This window comes from Vidua macroura, chromosome 13 (assembly GCF_024509145.1).
Source record: "Vidua macroura isolate BioBank_ID:100142 chromosome 13, ASM2450914v1, whole genome shotgun sequence".
Lineage (NCBI taxonomy): Eukaryota > Metazoa > Chordata > Aves > Passeriformes > Viduidae > Vidua > Vidua macroura.
Genome location: NC_071583.1, coordinates 7,619,842 through 7,639,049, shown reverse-complemented (window position 1 = coordinate 7,639,049; position 19,208 = coordinate 7,619,842). Strand labels below are relative to the sequence as shown.

General features: G+C 41.9%; 1 protein-coding gene across 1 annotated transcript in view; it reads left to right on the top strand.

Annotated features, from left to right (window-relative positions):
• Nucleotides 1–17,926, top strand: part of PTPRG (protein tyrosine phosphatase receptor type G) — a 392,257-nt gene extending 374,331 nt beyond the window's left edge. The window contains exons 21-29 of the mRNA XM_053989294.1: nt 1,020–1,155; nt 1,489–1,635; nt 3,482–3,575; nt 4,831–4,907; nt 5,335–5,463; nt 7,752–7,898; nt 8,641–8,783; nt 11,878–12,013; nt 12,729–17,926. Of these exons, the coding sequence (XP_053845269.1) occupies nt 1,020–1,155; nt 1,489–1,635; nt 3,482–3,575; nt 4,831–4,907; nt 5,335–5,463; nt 7,752–7,898; nt 8,641–8,783; nt 11,878–12,013; nt 12,729–12,875 (1,156 nt within the window). The 3' untranslated portion in view covers nt 12,876–17,926. The remainder of the gene's footprint in view (nt 1–1,019; nt 1,156–1,488; nt 1,636–3,481; nt 3,576–4,830; nt 4,908–5,334; nt 5,464–7,751; nt 7,899–8,640; nt 8,784–11,877; nt 12,014–12,728) is intronic.
• The last annotated feature ends 1,282 nt before the right edge of the window (nt 17,927–19,208 follow it).

The following is a 19,208-nucleotide window of genomic DNA, read 5'->3' as shown; positions in this document are numbered from 1 at the left end:
GTTAGACATGAGCTCTTCTTTGCCTATGTCTTAAAACAGCTCCAGTGCAAAAGCTTCCCAGCTGATGCAGGGTTTTGCTATAGCCATGATACTGAACTGCTGAACTACATTGCACTGGAATTGGAAAGCTCCTTGGTCAAAGCTTATTTGTAGCCTCCCAGTTCAGTGCATGGACAGGCCAGGATCACCTCTGCTGGGAAGCAACAGTGTGGATACATGGACACCTGGGAATGCAATTGCCAATGAACCACACTCACCCTCACCAGCACTTGCAGTCACAGCAGTAGATCAGTGAATATACTAGTTCAGGGATGTGGTCTTCATCACTGTGTGTGAGGGGGCTGCATAGCACTATATCAAAGAGGAGAGGATGATGGGGGTTACAGCTCCTTCCTCAGCAGAAATGGAGAATCTCTGAAGAGCTCCCATCTCTCTTGGGCCCAGGACTGCCCTTGTTCACTGTAAGGAATTCTGCTCCACAGGATTAATCCCCTTTTATACCTTCCCATAGTGCTGGTACCACTTTCATTTCCAGCTCCACTTTGCAGCTTAAGTTTACCTCAAGGCTGAAGCCAGCCAGAGCCATCTCACAGCCTGGAGTGACCTTGGCAATCCAGCATAGCAGCAGCTTGGCAAAGGATGGACCTCTGAATGGCTTCATCCAGCCAACACCAGTAACTGCAGCAGTGGAAACAGGAGCCAAGTGTGAGCAGCCAGAGTATGAAGTCCAGGACCACAGCAGCCTTATCCTCATGCTGCTGGCACAGGTGTGATGGCTTGTATTGTATTCAGCCTCATCTTGAAGCACAGAAATACCCACAGAAGGGAGGAATTATATACCTGGTAATATTTCCAGAAACCCAAAATATTTTGCTGGGAAACTTTAATGGTTGAAGCTAGGAGGAAAATGGAAGCCCATGAATAGGAATATGTGAATATTTGCTTAGTTCTGTTCTAGTTACTTCTGCATTTGCTTTCATCTGGCTGTATTTCATGAGTGTCTCTTATGTTCTCTGTAGTGCTGGTGTTGGCAGAACTGGTACCTACATTGTGATAGACAGTATGCTGCAGCAGATAAAAGACAAAAGCACAGTTAATGTCCTGGGTTTCCTGAAACATATCAGGACACAGCGCAACTACCTCGTCCAGACAGAGGTAAAAAATGCAGTGGGGTTGAATTTAAAGCCTTGTTCATTTTTGCATTGTAATCAAAAAGAGAATAGATTTTTTCCAATTACATCCCTGTAAAAAATTGAATATGTTACTGATATTTTTCTGCACTGTCTTTTTCTAGACCAGAAACTTCAGATTTTGTTTTTGACTTATTCAGAGTTGTATGTACTATATTTATAAATATTCTGAATTTGGCAGTATTTGCATGAGTGGCTTGTTTTGAACACCCTTTCCTTTAGTGTGCACTGCTCCTCGGACAAAGACATCCGTTCAGGTTATTTCAAATGTCCACCTGACATGCTGATGTTTTTCTAGGAGCAGTACATTTTTATTCATGATGCCTTGTTGGAAGCCATCCTTGGGAAGGAGACTGAAGTGTCTGCAAACCAGCTGCATAGTTATGTTAACAGCATCCTCATTCCTGGCATAGGAGGGAAGACACGGCTAGAAAAACAGTTCAAGGTAAGTCTTAATCACTGCCATCCAGAGGGACCTAATTTTCCTACCCTCTTTTTAATGGCTTGTCTTCACTGTCTATTGTCATGGCTAAGGAACCAAACCAGAAAACTTGATCAGCACAGCACAACATCATGAGAAGTTCAGTCCTACACAGTCCTTGCTTCACTGCTGGAAATCAGTGCTCATGCTCTTCAGTCAGAGCTGAGAAGAGGGACATGGACACTGGTTTGGACTGTGCTGCTGGTCTCCCTGTTCCCAAGGGGCCTTGGATGTTCCCAAGTCTGTGGTTAGCTTGGCTGGAAGTCTTCCTCAAAAACCGTGGCTCTCATGCATACAAATATGGGGAAAGACAAGAGATGAGGTTCTTTGCACCACCTACTATTTCCTCAGTGTAGATAAGGAATTACAAATGTTTTAAGACCAGGAAACACAATATGCCTTTCTCATTGCTAATCATGATGCTTGTTGTGTTTCCTGCTATGACATAGCTGCTTCCTTCCTGGCCAAAGTAATTTCTTTTTCCCGAATCTCTTACTTGAAACCTAAGATTTTCTGACTGCACTTTATTTGAATACATTGTAAAATATTTTGTGAGAGTTTGTATCATAAGGAGACACATGACATCTGTTTTCACAGCTAAACTCACTCAGTTAATAACTACCCAAAAACTACCCAAGGAACTGAAGCTGTTAAATTACACCAGGTGCAAAGCTATTCAAAAAATTAATCTGAATTCACTTGTAGGAATCTTAGTATTTCTCCATCACTCAAGACATTCCAGATGCTTAATTACTAAATTAAAGAAACAAGTGCAAGAGCACGCACACCCACACAAAATGCAGGAGGAGGCAAAGATTTGTTATTTTAAAAAGTGTTACACTTTTACAAACAATTCTAAATTATATGTTTTCTGATGACTCGTGCCAAGGTTTTAAAACCCTTAGTGCCATTTACAGAAATTACTTTCTCTGAAAACATTGCACAGTTATTTAGAATGCCCGTAACTTCTAATGTGGCTTATGCCAGTGCACAGATGAGTTGAGTGCTATCTTATTTAGAGTGCATTTCAAACTGGGATGTGACCAGCAGCAATTATTAGATCTTTCTCTTGTTTCTGCTGCTGCCACAGAGCTGGCAGAAAATAACTTGTGCTCATGCCCCAGTAGAGCAATTTACGTTCAACCATCTTAGAGTGAAATGACGCTGAGTAACGAGGTGTGAGTGCAGGAGATGTGAAAGCCACCTTTACTCTCTTTGCTCTGGCAGAGTTTCCCCATGTACTGGGGGAGTATTAAAATACAAATCCGCCTTTCTTTGTGCCTCTAGGCAGCCCAGAATGAACATGGCAGACCAGAGAATGTAGCCCATGGCCTCAGATCTCAGATGCCAGTGTGGTGGGTTCCCCAAAGGCCTGGCAGAAAAAGACATTCTGCAAGAATGATCTGGCTATTATTTTAGGGGAAAAAAACCCAAAAACAACAAAAAAATTAAAGTTTTGTTGTTCTATTTTGCTAGCTTTTATTCCTCGAGACCTGCTTCTGACTAAACATATCCGAAATTCTGTGAAATATATTCTCAAAGATAATGAAACGTAGTGTTCTGTGAAAATTCATTTTGATGGAACTTCATATACAGGATGTTGCAAAACTGAGAGCTCCAGAGATCTTTTTATCTATTAAACATGTTGTATGAAAAGGATGATTTCCATTGGAAACTTGAGTACTTTAAACAAGTTTTAACAATGCAGTTTATTCTTCTACTAATGCATCTTCGCAGGAGTTGGCGAAGAAACCTCCTCTCTTCATTTAGAGTGCTCTGAGGGCTGACTTACTACTTTATTCTCTTTCAGCTGGTTACACAGTGTAATGCAAAATACGTGGAATGCTTCAGTGCTCAGAAAGACTGCAACAAAGAGAAGAACAGGAACTCATCAGTTGTGCCATGTAAGTTCACATCTTCAGTTTGATTACTGCCTAGCATAACTTTTTGTACCGAATTCTCCCGGTGTTATGCATGAAAAGACATAGCCACGAGGAAGGGGAAATGTAATCTTTTGTTCAGCCCAAGCTGTCTTGTCTTTCAGTATTACCCTGATGAAACTGAACAAAAGGAAATAGTTGCAGTGTCAGCCAGATATACTGTCCAAGTGAAATGTTAATTTGAAGTGCTTAAGAATTTGAATAATTACGTAGGGGATAAATCTATGGAATACTGAGAGATTACTTTGATACCAGCAGCTCCCTGCTCTGGGAGATCTCCCAGAGTGATTTGCACCAGTTGTTTGTAATTCAGCTACTGCACTCAGTTTTTCTGTGTGAGCCACCCCAGATCTAAGGATTTTTAGTGACCAAGGACACAGTTCCACAGTCATTACAATGGAATCTGTGCATGGCTGTCAAGCAATATGAACTTGCACCAGACCAAGCAAGGGCACAATGTCATCCCCATCACATAACCCAGAGTACAGGACACAGAGGACAGATGATAGCCAAGATAGCACAGAGTAATAGTGGCACAGATACAGTTCATTGTAAAGTTTGTTAATAAAAAGGGAAGTCATCAGAATACATTTTAAAAACAGATGGGACACGCTAGAAATAGGTTGTTTGATTTGGCCCTTTGTGTCATGCAGCTGCACTGATTTCAGTTTGGCTTTTAGGGGCTGTCAGAGGGTTTGAGGGTCTCAAAAGGTCACAGGGAAGCGTGGCTCTGCAGAAGAGCACACACTTCTGGGAAGTTCCCCATTTGGGAAGATGTTTGTCTCTGGAGGTTCTCTCACCCTGTGAGAGATGGCAGTGCTACAGAGTGGTAGGGAAAACAAAATAAATCAGCTGGGTTTGTATGCTGCTGGAGACAAATGGAACACTACACACAAGAATTACCCGAAATCCCCTGTTATCACTGCATATACTGTTATTTGGTAATTCAGCCTGCTGTGAAAATCTTTGCTATAGTAAAATTTGATTCCTGAAATTACTTTGTCCTTGTGGGAATATTGTGCAACATTCTCTTTTATATCCTGTGTTAGCAGGCAGTGCTTTAATGCAGTTAAAGTGCTGGCCTGCTCCTGTGGGAGATGGGAGCTGCACACTGTTTGCTTTGTTAACGGCTGAGAAATTCTTACTTTCTGCATTGTGCCATGATCAAACTTTGATCTTTTTTTTTTTTCTCTGTTTTTTTTTTTTCTTAATGTTATAGCTGAGCGTGCTAGGGTGGGCTTGGCACCACTGCCTGGAATGAAGGGAACAGATTACATTAATGCCTCTTATATCATGGTGAGGAAGCCAACACCTAATTACAAAGTAAAATCAGTTCTAAGGTGCTAAATACCAGATGCCTATAATTGTCTTAATTCTGTATGTAATGGCTGTGTATTAACAGATGAGATTTTAACACCTTCCCCATAATGTAAAGCTATTAACCGTGTTTTATTAAAGATTCTTGCCTAAAAAAATTAATTACAAGATGCATTTAGATGGAATGTGTATTTCTGTGAGATACAGTCAAATAGATACTGGGATTTAAAGTAAATTAAAGCAGTAGGGACTCTGTAGAATTGAAGTGGAGTTAAGAAAATATAGTCTGTGTGAAAATATTGTGATGGAAAATGAAATAGGGTCATTACGTGTCCCCAGAAATTAAATCAGTGCTTTAAAAGTATGGGAGGCAGTAAGTAACTGTGTGTTTGTGTTGCTGCCAAAGGGCTACTACAGGAGTAACGAGTTCATCATAACCCAACATCCACTGCCACATACAACTAAAGATTTCTGGCGAATGATCTGGGACCACAATGCACAGATCATTGTCATGCTGCCGGACAACCAGAGCCTGGTGAGTTGCCTGTGTCTCTCCCTGCGTGATGCCACTGTCACAGCCCAGCTGGGCACAGCACAGGGTCACTCGGTTGCCTGCTGGGGCTGTTTTCTGGCTGAAAGCAAAGCCAGTTTTTGAGCCACCTACTCAAACTTTGCCATAAGCTGTTTACAAAAAGATAAGTTCAATGATGTAGGGGCTGTTCTTTTGCTCTCGCCTTCTGCACTCACCCGTGGACATCAGGGCTGGAGGGACCTCAGTGCTCACAGATAGCACAGCACAGCACACCAGTGCTGTCAGCATCTGCAAGGCTCCTGAGGGCAGGATGCAAGCACTGAGGGTATGGAGAGGCTGGGGTTATGGGTAAGGACTTGGAGAGGAGCAGAAATGCAAGGTAGGGACAGGAGGATAATTGCTTGTTTGCCTGTGAGCTTAAATCTCAGGCTGTGCAAGACTATGACTGTGCAAGGCTGCACATGCCATTTTTAATGAAAGTAAAAAGCAAACAAGTATGTTAATTTAAGTGGAAATAATGAGTCAGACAGAGTGATAGAATAAGGAGACACAGGTGAAGTACTAATCACTACTTCCAGATTTACTAGCATGTCTCAAGAGGGTGTGTTGAAAAGGATTAGGAACTAATCGGTTCGTTTTTTCATGCACGCATCACTGAGGTGAATAGACCATTGTAGCTGAAAGTGGAAGAGAAACCGCCTTCATTACAGCAGGAAAATAGCAGTCATGAGGGGCTACTAAAGAGGCAGCAGTCAATATGCTGCTTGTGTGGGGATGAAAGGGAGTGCAGCACTGCAAGGAGTGCTCAGAGACATTCAATCAGATCAGAAAGTGCTTATGAAATGAAAGTACATCAGGTGGAAATGAAGAGGCTGATCTTGTCTTCACATGTACATGAAATAGCTCTGCAGAACCACAGTGATCAAAGGGTAAAGGAGGAATGCTGGGCTCAGCCACAATTCTTTCACCTTCACCATTCCCAGGGTGGAGGTGGCCAGGAAGGCAGTGGCATCTGGCCTTGGCTCAGTGGTCAGCGTGCGATGTGCTGGCTGGCAAGAAGGGCTGGCACAGGATTCAGGCAGCATCAGGGTGCTGGATGTGCAATGCCAAAGGACAAGGCAATAATGGAAGGCACCTGCTGCATGAGGACCTGTCAGGTGGCAGGACAGGTCCCTTGCCTGGCCCTCGGCCATATTACTCTGCTTCCCAGTACTTCTGCTTATTTAGGGCAGAATTGTAAGGATGTAAAACCTTAAGTCACATTTTCAGAATAAACAGACAGCACAAATCTCAACAGAATCTTGTGTATCAGAGCTAGCTGCAGACCCACAGAAATACACCTGGTTTAACAGGGTTGTGCAAGGCCACGGCAGGATGACATCAGTTCATAGTTCATGTTCACTCATGAATGAAAGATGGGATGTCCAGAGACATGGGTTTGCTCAGTGCATGTGGCAAGGGCAACTTCTGTGCTCATTCTGCAAGGACATAGACCTTTGAAGCCAGGAGAAGAAACAGACTTTGCATGTACGTGGTGACAGACCATAATTTCCTTTCTCTGCAGCACATTAGGAATTCACAGTTATTTTTTAAAGAACAGCTTTGACAGCTGTTTTAAAGAACAGTTTTGACTTACATCCTGCCAGTCAGGCTACTTCAGCACTGAACTTCTTCCAGCCTTCCCAGTCTCACTGAGGTTTTACAGTGTCCCTTCAGTAGAGGTGTTTTGCTGGAGAACTTGTGTTAAGTTCAGCCAGTGTTTCTTTCAAGGTTAAGAATGTTTGGGTTTTTCTCTTCCTCTTCACTCCTCTGCTCACTCCTAAAAATTCAAGCCCTTCATAAGTATCCATCAATCTTCTACCTAAGCCTGATCCATAGACCCTGAGTTTTGGATTAGACCACAATAAACACAAATTAAAAATAACAAGTCATTAATTTTTAAAGGTAAATGAGATTTTCTAAACAAATATCTGACTTTCAAACAAAACTGTGTAGGCAGGAGGTCATAAAGCCTGGGATACAATACAAAGGTTAAGTATGAGTGAGCTAAGATAGCCATTTCCCTGTGAAACCAATTAAAAAGCAGATGTTACCTGTTTGAACACACAAAGGGAGGATCTGGCAGGTTTACTGCCTACTGTAATAGTAAATTTGTTTTAGACAGAAGTGTTTTTTTAAAGGTCAGTTCCTGATCATCTCTATTTATCAAAGCAATTTTTTGATCCACTGGATTTTTCAGTTGCACAAATGTATCTGAAAGGCTGCAGTAGTGTGTTCTTTCATTTCTCCAGGCAGAAGATGAGTTTGTGTACTGGCCAAGTCGTGAGGAATCCATGAACTGTGAGGCCTTTACTGTGACCCTTATCAGCAAAGACAGACTGTGCCTCTCTAACGAAGAGCAAATTATCATCCATGACTTTATCCTTGAAGCTACCCAGGTAAAGTAAACCTTCAAATGTGGGTCTTTGCTTTTCACCAAAATTATATTGATGCCATTTAAATACAGAAGAAGAGTTCAGAAGATTTTTGGAAAGGAATTGCTTGTAAATGCATGTGGATGCATGTTTCTCTCAGGGGAAAGGTATTCTCATTGGCTCCTTCTCCCTCTCACATCTTCTACTTCCAGGTAGATTCCTCTAGCTAGTAAGGCTAGTATTAACTGTCTGTCTTGCTTGAAAGTGAAAACATGTGATTTTACCAAGGTGTATTGTCTTATTTCTGCTTACAAAATTCAGCATTTATAGTTTAATTGTTCGGGAGTCTTAACTAATCTTAAAAAATGTAAGCATGATTGTTTTGAACTATAAACCTGCTTCTAGTTTGTTATCTGGATGGCAGCTGGACTTTGCTGCAAGACATTTGTTTGCAAGCCCGTTTAAATTTGACTCGGTTGCTCTTGTTTGACTTTTGAGCCATAAGGACTCTGAGAGAGGTTTGATATGAGCCCTGAATTCAAATACAAAATCTTATATTGATTAAGCCTTTTGTTAAGCTTGCATTATTTTAGGGTGGGGTGCTCACTGTTACAGAGATGCTGGAGCTGTGTATCCTCTTTCTATGTAAACTGTTTGGAAGAAGAAAGTTTCCCTCCAGTTTGCAGTGAGGCTCTTTCCTCTCTGTCCCTGGGGTGGATGCCTGTGAAGTGGAGGAAGCTAACGCCAGGCTGGTTTGTCATTGCAGGATGACTACGTTCTGGAAGTCCGCCACTTTCAGTGTCCCAAATGGCCAAACCCTGACGCTCCCATAAGCAGTACCTTTGAACTTATCAATGTAATCAAGGAAGAGGCCTTAACAAGGGATGGCCCCACCATAGTTCATGATGAGTATGTCATCACTTTTCTCCCATTTATGTGCAAATTGTACACTCAGCTGAAAGACACTTGTTAGGACTGATGTCCATTCCTGCATGGAGTAGGTGGGGTTTAATAGTCCAGGAGTAGGTGAGGTTTAGTAGTCCAGGGAACAGATTAAGAATATATAAACTTCTAAGGATGAGTTTTCAGTTGGCATTTGAGGCCAAATACATTTTGCTTAGTGTAGTTTTTGTGTTGGCTATAATCTCAGGAGGTGAGGCTGTTTGCTTTGGAAGCATTTTGGGTTCTTCTGCTCCTGGAAGTATCCCAAGCAAATCCTACAACCTGCTTCAGAGCCCAACAGAGCTTTGCTGTAGATAAGGCTCTAAGCAGCCTAAAGTGGGCTGATGGAACCAAGTTTCAAAACAGCCCAGGCTGCTGTCTAACAGCTCAGGTTTCATGTGCCATGTAAGACAGAACAAGCTCGGCTCGGCTGTGTCTCCTGATGAGCAGCGGAAGTACCTTGTGACAAAGGGCCCCGGTCTTCTAAAAGCAGATTTATTCTTTCTCCTTTTGCTTCCCAAAAAATATTCCAAGAGGCCCATACAGTGCCAAGTGGGTGTGAGGGGGCCCACTGACTCCAGGCCAGCATACCCCAACACTTGCCTCTTTTGTAGCACAGTGGTGAGCATTGTCTCACCAGCTATGCTTGAACACCCGGTTATAAAGAGTGCTAAATACTGCATTGTATATTATTACTTGCACACATTATGGAGCTGCAGAATACCATTGTAGTGAGGCTGGAGCCTGGGTCTGACCTGATTTCCTCTGAGGGACTGTTTCCTGGTGGGCAGAGCACTTCCTGGAGTCATTCTGTGCTTAAAATCCCAAGGAAGCCCAACTTCTGACAGTGCTCATATTGTCCTAAGAGCGAGCACCAAGCCAGCACAAACACCTGCTCCACCTGCAGCCCCCCTGCGCTGCAGCCTGTTAGATTTTGCCACTGCCACGAAACAGAATCAGTGGGAAGGTCTTGGGAATTTTTGCAAAAGCTTCACTACCACTTTCTGGTGTGTCAGTGGCCAAAGCAGGCACTGTGCTGATGTCCCAGGAGGGCATTCGTATCCACCAGTGCTGCCGGAGCTCTCCCTGCACATTCACGTGTCGCTGCCGCAACAGGTTTTTCCCAACTGACTCCTGCAAATGGTGCCTTGGGCTGCAGCAAATAGTTTTTCTCCCACCACCTCCTCCCGCCTTGCTTATGCAGACTTTAAGCTCTGTTGCCTTTCACCAGCACTGATTAATTCCAGGCTGGTTTTAATATTCATGCTTTGGGTAGTCTGAAGTGAAGTTTTGCTGCTCTTGCAGTATTTAAGATTATGTTTTACAAAATTAGAAACATTATTGATTTGGGCATTTCATTGCTAGATGAAAAGAGAAAATCAAAATTGCATTCCAAGCAATGCTGAATCATTCTTTCTGTATATTGCTTTTTTGGTTTATTTGTCATATTCAATGATTTTATCTTTACGCCTAATACATAATGTGGATTCTGCTTTTAATTGGAGTCTAAGGAAATGTAGCTGAAAATGAAAATTTCCCTTTGCTACATGCAACAACTATATCACATAATCTACTAATAATTACAACTGCACATTAATTCCAAATATATGAATTTGCAGATAACTAAATTTATGTGGTATTTAGGAAGTACATGGTGGGATGAACTTGATAACACTTTTAAAAGTTCAGAAATTCCAACTTGAGACAGTTGTCAAGATTTTTAAATGTAATTGCCCAAGTGTAGGCAACTACATACAGATTTGCTGCATAATTTTCTGCAAGAAAAGTCTTCAGATTGTTGAGATCTGGAAATTATCAGCCCATGCAAAAATGATGCCATTACACCCTCAAAGGGTTTTAGTTGTGTCCTGTCAAGTACATGCGCTGGGTACTTTGTCCACTGTCCCTGTAGATAAGTCACAGCCATCTGTATGGTGCTGCTTCTCCTCTAGACCTTACATCCAATAGAGCACATCCATTGTGATCTGAGTTCTGTTTCCCATTTCTAGGTAAACTGAGTTTGAGTTTGCAAAAATCATATAAAATTAAGTCAGCAAATGTCTTTATTTCCATGGGAATGCTGTACAAATCCTAGTGGCCAGCCTGCAATACAAGATGGCATTGCAGAATTTGCTGATTATTTCAGTTTTCATATAAAGCTCTCCAAGTGGCTTAGAGAGCAGGTCAGCACTGATGACCCCATTTAGCAATGGGAACATTTAAACACAGACTTTCTCAAAGTCACAGAGCAGACCCATAGCACAGCCAGGACAGAATTTCAGTCTCCTGAGTACCAGGAGAGCAGAGGAGAGTGGAGGCTCCTCAGAATCCATTGTGTAGGATCCTTCATGATGTGCCTCACACCTGCACCTACAGCCTAAGCACACCCCAAGCTTGCAGCACTGAGGTTTCCACCTGACCAGTATCTCAAGGATATCTCAAGGACTGAGTCGTGCTTCTGATGAATAACTGCTGCTTGGGATTTTATTACATGACAACACAGCTCAACTCTTCAAAATCTGTAATGTCTCCTGGGTGCCTGGCTCAGGGATGTTGCCTTTACCGATGAATCAGACCTAGGCAAGACTTAGAGATGTGCCCCAATTACTTGTGAGCACCACAGAGCTGTGTTACTTTTCTGCAATTGTCAGATGTGGAGGAAGAGGCAAAGTCTCATTTCTTTCTAATCACTCATGTTTTGCTTGAGCTCCCACTAATGAATTTAAAATACACTGCACTGTAATGCAGATGCTCTCAGCCCATGTGGTGTGGGGGAACTGATTTCAGTGTTACAGTCTCCAGGCTGGGTATTTTGGAATGGCTCATACTCTGCTGCACAACTTCTTTGTGTTGAATAGTGCAGATAACCTGAGATTACTGGCTTACCATCATTTCTTCTATGAATTAAAATGACAAAAAATTAGCCACTATAAAACAAGCTATTAGTAAATACAAAGAGGAACTACAGTAATTAAATAAGGCTTTAATGACACTTCCATGACTCTGTGTCAGTGCCCTGATGTGTTTCTGAGTAACTCTTCATTTTGGTGTGGTTTTCCAGGTATGGAGCTGTGTCAGCAGGAACTCTGTGTGCCCTTACCACTCTGTCTCAGCAGCTGGAGAATGAAAATGCTGTCGATGTTTTCCAGGTGGCAAAGATGATAAATCTTATGCGGCCCGGAGTATTTACAGACATTGTAAGTCTTTAAATGGACTATAAATAGACAGTTTACAAGGTTTTCATCTGAGACCAAAAGCATGAACTAAAACATGCATTGTGTATGTTATCAAGCCCTACAGCATCTGCTACCAAGCAGAATTTGCATTTGAACGTCTTTTGTGTAGTTGTCATTTTTTGTTAACCTCAAAGCCACACTGTAAGTCTCTGATTTGCACTTGAACTTATTTCTCATACTTTGGAGGGGAGCATCATACAGGCAAGTCCTAGCAGAGAAGCACCTTTCAGCTTCTCACCATCTGCCTGCCAGCCCTGTGAGCTAAGCTGTGCTCTTTAGATCTGGCACGTTGTGGTACGAAGGGATGCTCAGGGCAGGTGAAGCTGCAGGGCTGAGGCTCTTCCCTGAGTATCCAGCAAGAGCAGCCCCCTTACCTCAGTGTGTGGTACAAGGCTCTGGCACCCAGGGAGTAATCTGGGGCTGAGCTGTGGCCTCAGGTTTTGTCCTGCCCTCCTGAAGTGTTTAACAGTATATCAGAAATAATATAATCTACCCAAAACTGGAGTTTGGGTTGACAAACTGCATGAACAGAGGTAATTGCCCTAAGTCCATTTCTTTGCTATGTGTTTGTTTCTGGTGAATGAATGCCCATGACCTTCCCTGGAAATGCCAAATTACAGTGCCGCTCATTTATGTACATTGAAAGGACTGAAATAAGTTGTTCTTTCTTTTCCAGGAACAGTACCAGTTTCTTTATAAGGCAATGCTAAGCTTGGTCAGCACTAAGGAAAATGGAAATGGTCCCATGACACTGGACAAAAATGGTGCTGTGATGGCCAGTGACGAATCTGATCCTGCAGAAAGCATGGAGTCTCTTGTCTAATTGGAAACCTGAAAAGGCACTTAATTTGTAGAACTTCTGAAGACTGAGTGAACTTTTTTGAGGCCTTTTTTGCCAGACTCTAGGTTATACAATAACCCAATTACTTTTTTACACTGATAAAAGTTTTGATATTTATTTTTTGCCATTTTATGTCTTAATGGTATCCTACTGAGCATTTGCACCTCTGTTTATTTCACACAGTGAAACGCAACTTTATCTAGTTTGCACTATATGATCAGTGTTACTGCCTATAATATCCTAATACAAGACAAGCCCTGATGTGACATTCCATGACAACAAACATATGCTTTTTCTGTTTTGTTTAAATGCAGTGAAGTTTTGCTAACTACAGTGACCCTCGAATCTTAAATCTTGAATGCTAGGCCAGATGGATTCTTTCTACAACAGATACTGTACCCCTTAGTACCATATTTATTATTTAGTGATCATGTCAAAGTTTTGGTAATGGTGTTCTGCATTCCAGTGGAGTGGATGAGCAGTGTTCATCCTTTCTTGACAAAATGTGGCAAGTGATTATTAGCTACATTGAAGGTCTAACAGCCTTGTGGAGCTGAAACAATTATTTCTGTATTGTTTCAAATTGCTGTGTTGTATACTTACAGGCCTGAGACTTGCTTCACATGGAATATATAAATTACATACAATATAATTATAAATTAGCTGCAATTCATACGTGAGATGCGGTGATAAGTTCTGAATTTACAATTTCAAAGTTTCCCCATGTGTTCAGGAAAATGTTGATTTTGGTTTTTAACCAGCCCTGTGATGGGAAAGTATTTTGGTTTTATTTTCATCGGAGCCAATACAATGAGAAATCTACAACAACCCAATATCAGAGCAGTTTTCAGATATATTAAAGGTAGCAATATTTTACATTACTAAGCTATTCAATATTTTAAACACATCTAATTTCCTTACTATTTCTTGAATATGACCTCACACCTAATGGTATGTTACATGATGACAGGCGTTTCTTAATTTCATAACTGTTAGATGCCATTTTTACAGGTGTGTAATTTTCATACTTTAGTGCTAAAACATAAAGTACTGATCCATATTTACTGGTGAAGCAAACTAATAAAAAAACTACCTATAAAGTTACATTCTCCCTCTTTTTTTTTTGCCAGACTAATTCTTTAGCAAAAACTTAGTTTGTTGTGTTTTCCCTCCCATGCCAATAGAATAGTTTCCCCCAGATTATGTCAGTAATTATTGTTTGGAGCATTTAAGTTTACATCCTCACTGGCTCCCTCTTCCTTTATATTTGGTTGCAATTCAACGAAGTTAATCCCTGTTTAACAAAAAAAGTGAGCACATGCTTAATTCTCCTGAAAAATAAAATTAGTTGTGCCCTTCATAGCTTGGCTGAGTAGGGAGGGGTTATTGAGTCTGCCTGGAAAAGGAAATACGTGATTTCAGCCATCCTGACCCTTGCTGTACAGTTAAAGGCACTATCCCTTATATGTGGTACTAATTTCTTCTAAACTACAGAAAACAGGCATTGTAATTTTTCAGGACTTGTCAAAATACTACAACTTCTTTCTTTTTTTTTTTTTTTTCTTTTAAATGTAAACCTATTCATTTCTGCCAGTCCAGTCTTGCTGAAATACAGATATTTGGCAAGGTTCTGTGTATTTCCATTTACAAGGAAGCTGAAAGCAAACTGCTTAAAAGGATATTGAGAGTAGATATGCTTGTTCAGAACTTCTTAAGGTGCAAACTGATGCAAACTGATACAGCTTCGCTGAGAGCAGAGGAGCTGTGCAAACTGGTATGTGCTAACATTTGGCCTTTTATCCTAATAAGAGAAAGATTCAAGGTATTCAAGGATTCATCAGCAAGCTTTTACACAGTCACATTTACTTCTCAGTTTGTTGAATCCCTCCATCCAAGCAATCCCAATAATTGCTAATACCAAACAATTTATTAAGCCCATGGTTTCAGTAAGGAAATCCCATGTCCAGCAACATCTAGTCCAAATAAAATATGTGCAGAATGTTTCAAAATACTGTAGTTTGCATCCCCTTTGCACTGCATGGAGGTGGGAGTCAGTAGTAGTTAGGATTGGCCCTCCAGTCACTACACCCCAGTAACAGAACGGTTTAAGTGAGTTCTCGAGTGCTGTTCCCAGCAAGGGCTGGAAGGTTTTGCTGAGTGGTTTTCTGGCCAGGCTGCATCTGCCTCAGAGGCTGCTGAGCCCCCCTGTGCCCCCAGTCCTGAACCTGGACCCAGCCAATGCCAGCTGGTAGCACAAAGGGACTCATGAGTTGGATCAGTTCAATCTAGAAGTGTTTTAAGTTCCTGGGGAGATGTAGGGAGAAGTTAGAAATTCAAACCTTGACAACTAAGTGACACAAAGATTACTGCAGGCATCAAGAGGTTGGATTTGTTCAGTACTTTCAGGTGATTACTTTTCATTTCAGTGGCATGATGGAAGATAACTGTGGTTTGTGACACACTGCCTGAATACCCTTGGTTTAATCCCTTACCTTCTCACAAGTTTTAAACATCAATAAATGAAGGCTGCGGGGGTTGAACTTTGGTAGATGCTTTGGAAATCCATGCATTTGCATTGGCATTTTCCAACACCTGAAATACTTGTTTGGGGTTTAATCCATGGGGAAATAATGTCCACTGATGTTCTATGAGTTCTCCATGGATTATTTCGTAAGGGAACTCCAGCTGTATGTTACGTGCTGTGCTGACAGCCAGGTAGCCAATAGATGGTAGTGATGCACGAGGCTTGAAGGGGTGAAGCTAGAAGTTGCTTGTGAAGGTCAGGATTAAGCACACAGAAGAGCCAAATCTATCCTCCTGTAAGCAGCTGCAGTTCTGCTCTCTTACACAGGTTTGCACCCTTTCCTTGGGACTGAGTGAGTGGCAGAAGGAGCAATGTCTGCTCAGAGATGGGCACTGATAAACTCTCCTGATGCTCCCACGAGTGTCCAGCCCAAGTCCTGCTCTGCAAATCACCACCTCTTGCTTTTGGGACCCCAATCCCTCGGCTGTACCCAGCTCCTGCCATTCAGTCAGGATGTCTTTCAAGCATCAAAGGTTCCCAAGCAATGTGCAGGTCTGCAAATTAAGAGAACCTGAGAACATTCCTATATCACTGCAGAGTGTGGTCCTCAGCACCAGCCCTGAGAAATAAGGAACAGAAGGACTGAAGCACACATGTGTCTACATTTAGAAAATACCATTTCTCCACGTCTTGCACGTGTCCTGTGCCCACAGACCGTGTGAAAGACGTGAACTGTGTCTTGAGACCATAAGAGCAGCCAAGCTTTCCAAGTGGGAATGCTTGGAAAGCTTCTGTGTCATCTGAACATCTGAAATAGGTGGCAGGCTCAGAATAACCCGTCCTCCAAACACTCCTGTGTGTGAGCTTGGCTTTTGTAGGAAGGTCTGGGGGAGCCAGTGGGACTGCTCTGACCACCAAGTCTTCTGCAGGATCAGTGTCTAAAGAACATTCACTTTTAACAGCATTTGTCCTTATTTCAGTGTCTGTTTCTAAATGCTAATTTAGAAACAGGGAAAAAGAGAAATCCAAACCCCTTAAACTTTTCCTTGTGACTGTTCCTGTGCTGTGGGTCTACTCTAGGTTAGTGGAGTCATTTACAGGATCTGCAAAATTTCACTTGTATTTCCAGCTTCTGACTGCTTGAATTGTTTGAACACAGAGTGATACATTGGATACATTAGGAGAAGAATCTTTATGATACAGCACAACTGCCTTCTCATTAATCTTTTTTAAAGCTGATGTATTTTATTTAAAAGCTAAAAAGTATAGATATGGATTCTACCAAAGATACATGCTACTAATTCTCAGCAAAACAAAACCAACTTAATTTAAAAAAAAAACTGTAGTTGTCTTGAAGATTTAGCAGTCTTTCTCAAATTCATGTCTTTTGACATCAGATCTTTTGTTCCGAAGTTTATGTTCAGACGGTGCCAGTGAACTTTTATATGAAGGGAAAATGCCTATTTGTTAATCTACTGCATTGCTTTTCTTCTTTTTCTTTTTCTCTCTTTTTTTTTAAGATATAATTCACTGTTACCCTTTGCTCTTCTTCTCCTTGTTGCCATTCTAATAATGTGAACTGCATTGGCTTCACTTATCAAAGGAGAAGGAATGCAAAAATAAGGAAAGAGAGGAACTGTAATAAAGAGATTTGGCCTCTACTTTGTCTTAGCTGTTAAACTGTTTTTAGTGTTTTTGTTAACTATTTGAAAAGGGAAGCATTTTCTACAGAGGATAATTAATTTCAAGAAAAATGTCTTGAGTTTTAAGAATAAACGTCTCCAAAAGAGGAGATAGTCAATTTTATACAATGTCACAACTCTCCAACATTTGGGGTAGTGACTTTTTTGTTTTGTTAGAACACTTGAGACTAGCAAGCAGCCATTGTTTCTAAAGACCGAAGCATTCATGTGTACTCCTATTTTCTTTTCCTCCATTTTTAAAATAGCAAAGTCATTAAAACTGTAAATATTTTGTTGCTTAGATAAGCATCTTCTGGGAACTTTGTATCTATGGTATATAATCATAGAATTTTATATTTTCATATAAAGCTAATTTTTTTCTAGTTTCACCTCCTTCCTAGTTCTGTGGTGGTTATGTGAATACAAACCTTCTGTGTTTCAAGGTAGTGAGACGCCATCATCACACTCCAAAAAAGATTTCCACACATGTCATTTCTTTGGGGCAGTGATTGTGAAAGTTGGATTTTTTTTTTATTCCATTGTCAGTGTGTGCAACAGGATTTAGACTTAGCCAGTCACTAGATACGTTTGTCTCATTGATCCATTCAGAAGAAAAATAAAAATGTGGTGTTTGGTTTGGGGAAAGGGTGGGAGGGAGTATTTTGAGGGAGACTTTTTGTTCAGTTTTGGTTTTTGTTTGGGGGCTTTTTGTAACTTGAAGAATCTTCTTTTTGTTATGTTAAACTATATCAAATCATTCTATTATAGTGTTATTTAATATGTAAATTGTATTGCTATACATAAAATAAAGTATGGTTTTTGATGTATTTATGGACTTCTTACTTATTTGCATCGGGTACACACAAGAACAGATGCAGGAGTCAGTATTTCATTGTCCCAGGCGTGCAGGAATGATGAGATCCAAGGCCTACTGTAATTAGATCTCAAACTTCCAAGCAGTACTCAGCTGGGAACTGCCAGTGACAGTGGAGTTCCCTTCTTAGTTGTCTCCAGCTGTTAGAGAGCTGCCAGTAAATAACCCCATCCCTTTCCACCAATGCTCCTCCCCAAACAACTGTGACCCATCAAAACCCCTTGTGGATGGGGGACTGTCTCCATTCTGAACAGGACCTCAGATCCTGAGCTTTCTTGCCAGCTCCTTTGACGTGCCCTTTCCTTAGATCTATTTCTGGCTTACCAGCCTGGAGGAGCAGGGGCTTCCACCAAGCCACCATCACCCTGTGATTTACTGTGATGAATGGCATTGCTCACTAACCCCAGCACTGTGGCAGGAAAAGCAAAGTGCTCATTCCCATCTCAGACAGACTGGGGGGACACAGATGTTCCAAATCCTAGAGACAATGCAGCAAAAATCCCCCATGGAGGGTGTTGGTAGTCACTGCTCCTTGCTGCTCTAGCCAGGGGCTGTCACTGAGGTGGACACACGTGATGCCATCGATGCTCTCGGTGTTTTGCAACAAAACCTTGGCAGCTCCAACGTCACCTCCATTCTGGTTCTGTGCTCAGAGCTGTGTTAACTATTTTGTTGTTCCTGGGGGGAAGCCACTCAGGTTTGTGGACAGATTTTTGTTGCAATCTGCTGCTGGCACAGCAGCTGCCCAGGCTGGCAGCACCTTCAGAAACAGCAGCACTCAGCCTCCAGAGCCGCACCTGCATAGGGACAAAAACATCAATAACTCAAACTGCTTGGTGATGTGAAATTGCTGATTAAAATCAATACACTACATCTGCTGCCTTTTTGTTGCTGCATTCTCACCTGTAAGGTCTGTGTTCTGGTTGACTGGGTGGAAGAGGGATCCTGGAGCACTGGATGGGGCTGTGATCAGTGGGACACCACACAACAGCCTGATGACCCTTGCCAAGCCCCCCACCTCGTAGAGTGCTCCCTCCAGCCCCTGCTCTGGGGTGCTGCCTCATGTTGCACCCCAGGAGCAGCTTGACACCATCCCACCAGTAGGTCCTGCTGCTTCCCAGCCTGCCACACCTGCTCTAGGGGATGCTCCAGCACCTCCATTGCCCTTTATAACTTTTCCAGGCCAGAAGCAGGCACCCAGGGGGAGGTTCCTCTGCCCAGCTTGGCTGCTTCAC